We start from the raw sequence: 12,318 nt of genomic DNA, 5'->3' as shown, positions 1-12,318 counted from the left end.
CCACTCCTGGGCAGGCTGCTCTTTTTTTGCATGGGGTGGCTCTCCTTACAGGGTGCACTCCTTGCGCATGGGGCTCCCCTACACAGGGAACACCCCCGCGTGGCAGGGCACTCCTTGCACGCATCAGCACTGCGTGTGGGCCAGCTCACCACACGGGTCAGGAGGCCCTGGGTTTGAACTCTGGACCTCCCATGTGGTAGGCGGATGCTCTATTAGTTGAGCCAAATCCGCTTCCCTGCCATTATGGTATGAAAGAAGCCACAGACAATACAAAAACAAATGAATATGGTTGTGTTCCAGTATGATTTTATATATGGCCACTGAAACTTGAATTTCATGTAATTTTTGTGTATCACAAAATATTTTTATTTTTATTTTTTTCCCAAATACTGAAAAGTGTAAAACTCATCTTATACAATTTATACCAAAACAGATGCCCATGGCCTGGATTTGACCTGTGGGATGTAGTTTGCTGGCTCTTGATCTAAAAAAATAAAATATTCATACCCTTAAGGCTCTAAAATTGGCATTATGCCTAATGCATAATAGATTCCTGATAAAAATGTTGATTGAAAGAATGAGACCCTAAATCATTTTTTTCTCCTTTAGGTTTTGATCCGTAGAACAGGAATCCCGATCAGCATGTCTTTGCTCTATTTGACAATAGCCCGGCAACTGGGAGTCCCTCTGGAACCTGTCAACTTCCCAAGTCACTTCTTGTTAAGGTGGTGCCAAGGTGCAGAGGGGTAAGCAATCCATTAACACACTGATAGGTCCTGAGGTTGCATTCTTACTGTGCTGAGAGGGCGCCTGTTGTTTTTTTTTTCAAAATTAAATTATATGTAACCAAATTGAGGTAAAAATAGGACTAGGATGGTGATGAAACTGTTCTGTGTGTTGATTTTATCAGTGTCAATGTCCCGATTGTGATTATTGAACTGTAGTTTTGCAAGATATTACCATTTGGGGAAAGTGGATGGTCTTTTCGTGTTATTTCTTACAACCACATGCAGACCTATAATTATCTCAAAATAGAAAGTTTTAAAAATAGGACTAGGATTTCAAAGTTTTAGATGAGTCTCAAGGTCCCTTTGTTCCAAAGTGGACCATATGAAGAGTTCCTAAAGAAACTCTAACTTTTACTTTCATAAACTCTACTCTCTCTTCCCCTGCCCCCATGCAATAGAGAAAGGGAGAGAACAGACACAGATACGGGTTAGCTATGTTCTTCATTTGTGTGCAAAGCCAGGTATTCCATTTTCCATCATCAGTCACTTTCCTTTTAGGCAAGGTTGGTGATTGAGGCACTTCATAGAACAGGTTAATGAATTTTTTTATTCTCTCTTAAACCTGGTATCCTACTGGACAGAAAGATCCTTTTCATTTGGCGTCTAGCTTTTTCTGTGGGAAGTATTTCATCAAATAGTTAGAATTATCTGCTCATTGAACCTACCATTTAGAGGCACAGAAGGAAAAGAAAAATGTTACATCCTATTCTTCAGAACTACTTCTTCATGATTCACTGTGATACCCTTTGGGGAAGGGGTGGGCAGTATAGTATTCTGAGCTTTGAAGCCAGAGTGGGTTCAAGCCTCTCCAGTACCTTTGGGGAATTTGCCTCTGTCTCTTCATCTGTAAAATGGGGTTAATAGGTTTTCCATAAAATGGTTTGGCAGATTACATGAGATAGCCTAGTACTTTATGCACTGTACCTACATACAGTCATGTCTTTCTATATGCTTTCCTCCTACTTAAAGAAATAAATCATTATCTATTAGCAAATCCTCTTGTGTATTCTCCCTCATTTCTTTCTCTGCCTCTCACCCCTTCTTTCCAAAAGTAACTACCAGTTTGAAAGTATCTATTTCCATGTAATTTTTATAGTTTATTAATTATGTATGTTTCCTTAAATAATACGTTCAGGCTGTCTTTGATTTCCAAATATAATCTGTTCCTCAAAGTGTATTGAATGATTTTGTTTGGGGGAATTAGTGACCACCCATTTTCTTATTATTTTAAATGGGAATATGATTTTTAGCCCATTCCTCCTCCCTAAGTTACCCAAACAGTTTTTCCAGGTATCTCTAAAATTTTCTTTATTGCCTTTGTAATAATCCACCAAGGATTTTTGTATAATATAAAGCTTTTAAAACACCATCTGTCTTATTTAGTACCGTAACATACTCTATGTTTATGTCTGATAACAATATCATTTTTTCTTCTTTGTTCGCTTTATAGTATATTTACATTGTAACCACACAATGAAATAATTTGTTAGCACCCTAGGCATCTGGTAACAGCAAACCCTGGGGTCCTTTACAGACTTCAAAACTCGGGGCAAAGGCAGGACAATTTTGGAGTGGTACATAGCACATTAACCAGCACCCAAGCCCCTACTGTGGGTTCTCCTTATCCTCTTGGCTTTGTGGTCTCCTTTCTGCTTCTGCCTTTGTTCTGTTTTGTCTGTCCCTGCAACCGAAATTGTGTTGTCAGTTGTGATATATATTAAAATGAGGCCCCACTGAGTTGTTCAGAATTCCTTGGCTATTCTTGGTTCTTTACTCTTCCATATAGATTTATGATCAGTTTATCAAGTTCCTTGAAAACTCTGTTTGTACATGAACTGGAATCAGAGATTACTTTGGATTGGATTTATAGATTAATTTGGGGATAATTGCCATTATTTCTGTACTGAGTCTTTCTGTCTATGTACATGATCTCTCTCCACTTAGGTCTTCTTTATTGTCCTTAAAAAGGTTTTGCCATTTTCTTCATAAAGCTCTTTGACATCTTTTTAGACTGAATCCGGTACTTCTTAAAAATTGCATTTACTAAGTATTAATGGTGTACAGGGATATGGTTGATATTTAGATACAGGTCTGATATCCAGCACCTTTGCTAAGTAAATTATAACTGTTAATAATTCAACTCTTGGTTTTTCATTGTAAATAGTTATATTGTCCATGAATAATGACAGTTTTGTTTCTTCTTTTTCTCTGACCTTTATATAGTTTTGTTTCTTTTTCTTACATTAATCTGCTGGCTAGGTCCTCATGTACAGAGTTGAATAGAAATGATAGCAGGCACCCTTGTTTCTGTGTCTTACATGTACACTTGTGCCTTAGGACTTGAAATGCTTTTCATATTTTACTGTCAGACTTGATGTTTGGGGGCAAAACTTTTCATCAGGGCCGTGAAAGCTGCCTTCTAAATTCCTAGTTTGCTCTGAGTTTTACTATTAGTTAGGTCTTAGCTTTTTTTTTTTTAATTCTTTTCCATATTTATTAAAGTGATCATATGCTTTTTGTCTTTTAATGTATATGTGTTGAAGTAGATATTTTACTGTTAACTCTCCTTCTATCCTTTCATTCTTGGGGTATATCTAATTTAATCATGGATTTTTTAATGCATTATTGCATTTAATTTGCTCCGATTTTATTCAGGGTTTTTATATTTCTGTTGGTAAGTGATCTTGGCCTTTAGAATCCTTAGGAGGTTCTCCTAGCCTCATAAAAATAATTGAAAAGAATTCCTTTCTTCTAGAACTGTTCAAATAAGTCTTAGACATTTGCAAAAGATAGAATCAAGGATGCATATCTGACAGGTCTTCTTAGCAGCCAAATAGAAAATCCGTTACGTGATTTAGAGTGGGCATAAGATCTAAATGAAACAGTTGCTCAAGAGAAACACAACTATCTCTGAAACAAAGACCCAACTCAGTCCCTCCACTAGTCCTCATAGAGAGCGTCCCTGGTAATGCCTGAGAACCTAGTTTATGCGACCAGTCCTTAGCCCTCCACACCCTGGGGACCAGCCACAAGATCTGGAACGCAGTTCACCAGAAGCAGTTCTGCAGGAGGCACAGTGGGGTCCATCCAGCAGGATTCTTTTTGTTTCTTGCTTGTTCCCTTTTTTTTTTTTTTTTTAACTTCTTATTTTGAAATAATTTCTAACTTACCAGAAAACTGTATAAATAATACAAAAACAGTTCAGAGAACTCCAATATATCCCTAGATTTACCAGCTTTAATATTTTGACACATTTGCTGTATCATTCTGTTTTCTACACATCAGCGTAGGTTGCATACATCATGCTTTTTGAGCACTTAATACTTCCAGGTATATTTCCCAAGAAGAAGGATATTCGTTTATGTAACCTCATTAAGTGCAGTTACTAAGTTCAAGAAGTTTAGCATTGATGTTGGGAAATAGATGTGGCTCAAGTGATTGGGTTCCCATCAACCATGTGGGAGGCCCCGGGTATGATTCCTGGGGCTTCCTTGTGAAGGCAAGCTGGCCTGCGCAATGGAGAGCTGGTACAGCAAGGTGACCCAACAAAAGGGAGACACAGAGGAGAGACAGTGAGAGACACAGCAGACCAGGGAGCTAAGGTAGCTTAAGCGATTGTGTGCCTCTCTCCCACATTGGAGGTCCTAGGATCAGTTCCCGGTGCCTCCCAATGAGAAGATAAGAGACAACAAGCAGACACAGAAGAACGTGCAGCAAATGGACACAGAGCAGATAGCGAGCACAGGCAGGGGGTGGGGGGGAGGGATGGGTGCATAAATAAAAAATTAAATTAAATTTTAAAAACATTGATATAAAGCGTTCTGTCTATATTCTGATTTTTTCAGTTGTCCCAATAATGTCATCGTGGGTATTTTCTTCTCAAGCTGGGCTTTTGACTGGTACCCATGAGCAGTCTGCAGAGCTGTGTGTGGAATTTTGCTGGTGCAAAGTGCCATAACTTTCAGCAGTTCTGCAGATAATAACTACTGCTGATCTGAGGATTCCTTAGATGCTAACTGCGTCAGACATTCCATATCCTTCCATATCAGCTGAGCTTTTGATATATATTTCTGGCAGTGAGTTTTCAGGTTAATCTCCCTACAAAGCTACATTAGATAGGCGTAGATCAGTGCTGTTTCTGCATCAGTGTACTGCAGTCTTTACAACACAGCTCATGTAAAGGGTCAGGTTTTAAACTTCAGGCAAGGCCTTGATGTTTTAAATAAAAGTGTTACTATTTTAACATTCAGCCTCTGATTTGAGCTATATTATTAGGGGGATTCAGTAGCTTAATCTGAGATTTAGCTAACTAAATATGCTTTTGGGATAGGGCGACCCTGGACATCTTTGACTACATCTACATAGATGCTTTTGGGAAAGGCAAACAGCTGACCGTAAAGGAATGTGAATACTTGATTGGCCAACATGTGACTGCAGCGTTATATGGGGTGGTCAATGTAAAGAAGGTGTTACAGCGAATGGTGGGAAACTTGTTAAGCCTGGGAAAGCGGTAAGGTTTTCTAATACTTCTGCAGAGTATGTGTCTTTAGAGGCTTGGCTTGTCTTACAAAGAATTTTTATTTAGTGGGCTTACATATAATATAGCAAATCAGTAGATGCTATCTAGCACAGTTGGGTGGACCCCGCTGTCTACCTAGCACGTAAAATAACTATTTGTGGTGGCATGCTGTACAAGTTGTAATGTACTGAGTGTCTTGTCTTTGAGATCTTTTCAGTAGACTTGGGCAAGTTCTCTTCTTTGGAAATACTGAAAGTATTCTTTAGTAACAAGAATATCTTAGGCCAGCAAAGATTGTTTTTAAGAGGCAGGATATTATCATGTCCTAGGGTATTGAATTTTAAATCATACCTTTCTATCACTTAAATAAGAAAATAAACAATGCAAATATGAAACTATATGGCATGCAATTCCAAGGAACTTTGTCTTAAAGGGAAATAGAAAGATGTGTACACTGTAGTAATAGTTTTCTGCCGTCAGCATCCATTTTTAATTGAGTACAGGTGACTGCTTGATGAAGATGCTTATGATTTTAATTTAGTGCCTATCAGCAAAGTGATACAAGATTTATATTTGTTGCATATTTTTTTATTAGGCAAATTTTAACTATTTGCTGAATGGAGTCTTAGGGAAATATCAGAATCAGAAAACTTTTGGTATTGTGGTGATTATTTTTATAAGTCGGGCTTTGAAATATTGGTTCTTTAGCCAAAAAGCAAACAAGATAAGACAGAAATGATTTTTCCCCTGCTAGGGAAGGCATTGATCAGTCATACCAGCTCCTGAGAGACTCGTTGGATTTGTATTTGGCAATGTACCCGGACCAGGTACAGCTGCTCCTCCTTCAAGCCAGGCTTTACTTCCACTTGGGAATCTGGCCAGAAAAGGTAATTATTTTACTTTGATAATTTGCACTTGCCTTAGAGAAGGAAATCCTATACTGCTGACAACTTTAAGATGGCTCTTACAAGTCCTTGTATTAACATGGGGAATAAACACAAATTTATTGAAGTCTCCCAATCTTGACCCATCAAGTAAATTTTTTCTGTCTTCATTAATTTGAATGAAAATTGGCTATATTGTCAGGAATTGCCCATTCTCTTTGTGTTCAGCCCTTTGAACACCCAGAACCAGAAAGCCATTCCCTTTGCCCCTGCCACTGCCACCCACTTGCTGGTGCCCAAAACATTCTTTTTCCCCAGATCCCCCTTGCTGGGCAAGGGCAAGCAGAACTTTAAATGTTCAGCATCCAGCCATGCTGTTAACACCTAAATTGACCATATACACATGGTCAGTAGACATAAGGAAAACGTGAACTTTACATGTCTTCAGGTCCAACCATTGCACTAAAGACTGATTATGTCTTGGAAACATTGAATTTTGGTACTGATATTCTCAGTTTTATAATGGCCCTGTTTGGCCCGCAACAAGCACTTTCTACAGACCACAATATTTGGCATCAGAAATGGTCTCCGGCAAGCTATGGATGAGTCCAGTGTGTAGGTTCAGTTGTGTAATACAGTGCAGTAGCCAACTGCACATTTCCATCATGCCCTTGCTTTCCTCTGGGAGTATGTTAATAATCCATTTCCTTTGTTTAGAACAAATCTACACTTGTTATTAGAGAGTGGTAAAAATCTTTCTTGAGAAAGTAAATGTTCTAAATTACTCTACACTGCTTAGATTTAAATTGTGTCTCATTAATTCACAACTTCAAAGATCTAAGCTAGTTCTAAAAGAGGAAGCATCGATGGGAAAATCCCTAGACTCCTGTCTTAAGAAAAGATGTCATATGTAACCCAGATAGCAGATGTCCTCCCAGGACATTGCGTAATTTGGTAGAAGAGTTACTGGAAAACTAGACTCCCTCTCAGAGTTACCACTTGCTTCCTGGAGCTCTGTTGTCCAGGATTTGTTTACTTTTATTTTTTTCACTGTATCTATTTTTGATAACAAGATTTTACATCACTAATTTCTGTCAACTTTTTGCTTTAGATTTCTTAAGGACTTTCATAATTTGTAAAATGCAGAGATCCTTTTAAAACAAGATTCTTTATAAGTAAATTCTGTACTTTAATTGTATGTCAACCTTAGAAGTGGTGAGATTAACATCACCTATGGGGGGAAGTGTCTGCCTTCCACTCAAGACTTCTGTCCTGTGGCTTAGCACTACCTGCTGAGGAGGCACGAGAATGTTCTCTGGAGAAATGATGGGGTTTGCCTTTCTACCAAGCAGGTATCACTAAAACAAGTCCCAAACTGGGTACATGCAGGACAGTTTTTCTTGTGACATCTGTTCATTTGCTGCTATGGTAGAGCACCTCTATGCACCCCACATTCAGAGATCAGGAAAGGAAGGTGGCATCAGCAACTCCCTCCCCTCAATAAATGTATACAGTAGTCAGAGAAATGGTGCCCCTGGAAGAGCTGAGGAAAATTGCAGGACCGTGGGACTCCCAATGAGGAAGAGTTCAGGGGGTGCTGAAGTAACTGAAAAAGAGCTTCTCTCAGGAGGAAGGGTTTGACCTTGAAGAATGGGGAACAATTTCAGAGGGCAGAAAAGTAGGTTACTTCTGTGGGGAAGCCCAGAAAACAGCTCAGGTTCTGCAGAGGAGGTCAGGCTAACAAATTGTTCGTTTATTTGGTGTGTGTGTTGTGTATACATACATACATATATATATACACTGATATGTAAAGAGTGTATGTGTATGAGATCAGAGATCAGTTTGTGGGGGGCTTTGAAAGCATCAAAGATCTGTTTGATCTTATTACATTAGGTAAAAGGAGTGCACATTCTCAAGCTGGAAATTGCTTTATAATCTGAATTGAGTTAAATAAGAAAGAGCAAAGAAATGCAAGCCTACTTGGTCAGTATTGCATTAACCCAGGATTTTCCTGGCTGTGAAGGATGTGTGGGATGGTCAAATTGTAAGAAGTCACGAACACTTAGCAAACATCTCAGTTTTCTCAACAACCCTATGGGATAGATACTGTTTTTATCACCATTTTACAAATAATGAAACTGAGGTACCAGGAAGTTAAGTAACTTGCCACAGTCCCACGCTCATGTGATGGTTCCAGAAGTTCACCAGGCAGTGTGGCACCAGAGCCCTCCCACCCTCTTCACCTTGTGCGCAGGGCCGAAGCCAGGCCGTTCTGAAGAAGCCAGTGGGCAGAAACTTTCTGCTTCCTGCTGCCAAGCCTGTGTACTTAACTGGATCTCTAATAATCCTTTCCTCCTCCTATTTCTGTGAGAAAAGGTACCTGTCCTGTTTTTCCAGGCTAGTCCCCCTCTGCTCTGGGTCCTAAATCCACCCCCTCCCCCTTTTCTAAGGACTTAAGTTTTCCGTCATTTCTTCCCTCTCCTGTCTTTAACTTCCTTTCTGCTGTTCTACAGTCAGCATTAAACATACTCAAGTATGGAAAAAAACCACTCCCATGACACCCCCTCCCCACATTCATCTTTGGCTACCACCTTCTCTTTCTCCCCCTTGCAGAGCTAGAATTCTTACATGCTGTCCCTGCCTGGCGACTGTGCTGCTTGGCCTCCCACTTGCTTCTCAGAACACTGCGATCTGACTCCCACCCCTCCTCCACTGGAGGTGTCCTTGCCAAGGACTCCTGTGACCCCCTTTTGCTAAAACCATTCTCCTTGGTACTCCAGTAGACACTTTCTTTTCTTTCCACTGTGGGCCACTCCCTCCTCCAGTCCTCTTCTTTCCCTGACTTTCAGGCTCTGGTTCTCAGGCTTCTGCTAGTTCCTTGTCTGCTGTCTGTCCCTTAAGGCTGTATATTTGAGGTCATTTCTAGACTTCTTTTTACTCTGCACCTTTCCCAGGGTGGTTTCATCTGTTCTCGTGCTTCGGTCACAGTCTCTGTGCTGGTGGCTCCCAGGCCTGTGATCTTCTGCCCAGACCCTGGGCTCCAGATCCATGTATCCAAATGCCCACTGCACGTCTAAGCATGAGTGTTTCCCAGGCTTGTGAAAGTGCATCGAAAAAGGCACGCCTCTGCCCTAAATTATTGCATCACATTCCTGTTTTTTCTCCTTTCCTCTGCTCCTAGACTTTGAACCCATTTTATACACTGTAGCCAGAGGAATCAAAATAAAATGTCAATTGAATCATGTCTCTTCACACTTAAAACCCTCTCAGTGGGACGGTGGAGAAATAAATCTCTAAAAAGAAAAAAAAATCCCCCTCATTAACTGTCCCCTTGCCCTGAGAGTCCGGCACATAGTCTTCACTGTGGTACCCTGGACTCTGGGTGACCTGGCTCTGCCTGCCTGCCCTTCATTAGCCCTTTCCTACCCTGTGCAACTCCAGCCATGCCTTCTCCCCCGCCCTCCAGTTGCCCACAGTGTCTGGCTTCAGGCCTTTGCACAAGCTGCATCTCTGCCGGAAACACCTTGCCTTTCCCCTTAGCTCCTCTTGCTTGGCCCCCTCCTGTGAAGTGGTCAGCTCACACTCCTGTCTCCTCCGAAACCCCTTCCTTGGCCCCTCTGCATTTGGCAGTAGGTTATCTTGTCGTCCCTGCTCTTACCTGTCACAAAGCTCATTGTAAGTGTGCTATGGCTGCTTATTTGACCATCCTTCTCCACTAGATACATGTTCTGTTCTCCATGCTTTCCACACAATTCCTGGCACACAGTAGGTGCTCAAAAATAGATACGGTTTTAGAATGAATTATTAAGAGCTAAGAGAAGTGGGTATAGGTCAGCAATTTGGGTGCCTGCTTCCCACGTACAAGGTCCTGGGTTCAATCCCCAGTACTTCCTTAAAAATAAAAAAGGAACTAACAGAACATCATTGGGGATGAATATAAGAGAAGGTTGAAGAGGATATCCAAGTTTTCCAACAAGGGAACTTGTACCAGTTTGAAAATGGGTGTTTAGAGAATAGAACTACCTCAAGGGGAGGAAATGAGGAAATATTGTACAGTTTAAGACATGTTGACCTGGAGTCGCCCAAGTGCAGATGGTTTAAAACATTTGGCATTGACTCCAAGCATCAGCATCGGATAGTGGAAGAGCCCTCACATAAGTAGGTATCAAGAGAATGGAACCCAGAACTTTAGACATAGCCTCAGGGAGCTGGAGTTCCAAGGTGAGGGCAGGAGTTGGCAAACTCTGGCCCACGGGCCAAAAGTCTCCTGTTTCTGTGAAAGCTTTACTGAGACACAGCCATGCCTATCTGTTTGTATATTATCTGTGGCTGTTTTGGGGGGTACAACTGTCAGAGACTGAGACTTTTTGGGCCACAAAGCCTAAAATTTTTACTCTAGCTCATCACAGAAAAATTTAGCCAACTGGGTTAGAGGAAAAGGAGCTGTGCAGGGCAGTGCCTCATGGGTGATAGGCCTCTGTTCCAAGATCTCTACCACAAAAGTTGCGGGCACTTGGGACTCCAGGCCTAGACCATTGAGTTGGAGGCATCTTGATGACCCCACAGATAGCATGGTGCGCAGCGGTCAGCATGTCCTTCGGGAACGTACTGGGCCCCACCTGGCAGTATCTCTGGTTCTGCCCTTTCCCTTCACCCTGTCAACCACATATCCACAGAGGTAGGAGGGTAGTCATCCCTGACCCTTATCATCTCCTTGACACTCGAGTTCAAGACATCCTTTGTGTTTGAAGATTCCAAGTTATGTCTGATTTACTAATCTGATTATGGGGAATGAAGGGAGCTGGCTGGGACAGGAGGGGAAGCTGTGTTTGTAGAAGGTAGCAGAGATGTAGTAAGAAGCAACTAGTTGAACCTGCATAGGCAACACAAGGAAAGCCCTTATGCAGACCCAGTAAACAGAAGCTTACTGGTCAAATGAAATGCTTTTAGCATTGAAGGATGAGTGAGGTTCATCTCCCCCAAATTAAAAGTTTACTACTGGAGGCAGGAGGTAGATGGGCTTTGGCTGTCACTTGATACTTGTGGAAGCTGGGCTTGGGGTACTTGGAGTCATACCATTCTGTCCATTTTTATATGTTCAGAATTTTTCATAATAAAAAGTTAGTTTAAAATAACACTCCTCTTGCTCTGGTATGATGTCATGGTTAAAACCTAGAACTTAGAGTCAAGCCTAGGCCCAAATCCTCCTTCCGTGTCTTCATAACCCTGCAATTACTTAACTTCACTAAACCAGATTCCTCTGATTTAAAGGTGATTAAGTGAAATTAAAAATGTGATGTGTTTACCACAGTGACCAGTGGAGAAAAAGTGTCCAGTAAATATTAAGATTTTGCAAATCTCATTTAGGAAGACAGGATTGGATTTTGGGATAACAATATCATATTGTGCATTAAACTAGCATATACAACACTTTAAACAGGCTCCAAGTGTTTCAGAAGATAGGTAGGGCAGTTACTAATTGTCACTTAATAAGCCAGGAAACCAACAGCTAGATTGACAGACCTGGGACCATAATCCTGGTTGTTTTAACCACTAAGCATGCTATTTCTTAGGGTGAAATATTAAAATCACTTATGTTTAATAGGAAGAGCTCATGTTTTCAAAGGGGAAGCATGTCAGAGACCTCCTCTGCTAAATTCTGTAAACATCACAGTGCTAAGTCATTGTGTGGTTTGTTTTATAAGTTTGAGTCTTTATTTTTCTGTAGAGGCAGCATGTACAAATAGAAAGAATGTAACAATGGAGTCAGAGAGTTGTGCTATTCCCAGCTGGTGGTTGAAGTTCCTCATAGACCCAGTTTCTTCCACTGCTCACTTGAAAACTGAATTCTATTATGAGTTAAGATTGTTGAAATGAAGGGCAGGATTTCAGAACCCTGATACACTTGGCTTCACTCTTCAAATATAGCATCATAAACTCCACTAATTTGCATTGCTTCAGTGCCCTCTCTGTGACCCTCTCCTTCTTATTCAGTACTGAAAGCAGTTGTGTCAGAAAACATCCCATTGATCTGGATTGAAGCAATTTAACATTTGTTTTTCCTCCCAATTCATGAGTGGAAAGTTAAAATTGTTTCCTATCTGTGTATAAAAAAAGTTGGATTCCC

General features: G+C 40.8%; 1 protein-coding gene across 22 annotated transcripts in view; it reads left to right on the top strand.

Moving 5' to 3' along the window:
• The window catches only part of FBXO21 (F-box protein 21), a 59,049-nt gene that overhangs the window by 15,541 nt on the left and 31,190 nt on the right, over window positions 1–12,318 (top strand). For 19 of the 22 annotated variants that reach the window (XR_009181834.2, XR_009181836.2, XR_011646506.1 and 16 more), the window contains exons 7-9: window positions 610–746; window positions 5,119–5,298; window positions 6,062–6,194. Coding sequence is in view for 9 of the 22 variants with exons in the window: in XM_004475067.5 (XP_004475124.1) it covers window positions 610–746; window positions 5,119–5,298; window positions 6,062–6,194 (450 nt within the window). In the remaining 13 variants the exon portion in view is untranslated. The remainder of the gene's footprint in view (window positions 1–609; window positions 747–5,118; window positions 5,299–6,061; window positions 6,195–12,318) is intronic. The other 3 variants (XM_058281426.2, XM_058281425.2, XM_071209805.1) reach the window with 1 other exon arrangement.

Source organism: Dasypus novemcinctus, chromosome 19 (assembly GCF_030445035.2).
Source record: "Dasypus novemcinctus isolate mDasNov1 chromosome 19, mDasNov1.1.hap2, whole genome shotgun sequence".
In the NCBI taxonomy this organism is placed as follows: Eukaryota; Metazoa; Chordata; class Mammalia; order Cingulata; family Dasypodidae; genus Dasypus; species Dasypus novemcinctus.
This window is presented reverse-complemented; position numbering and strand designations above follow the sequence as displayed.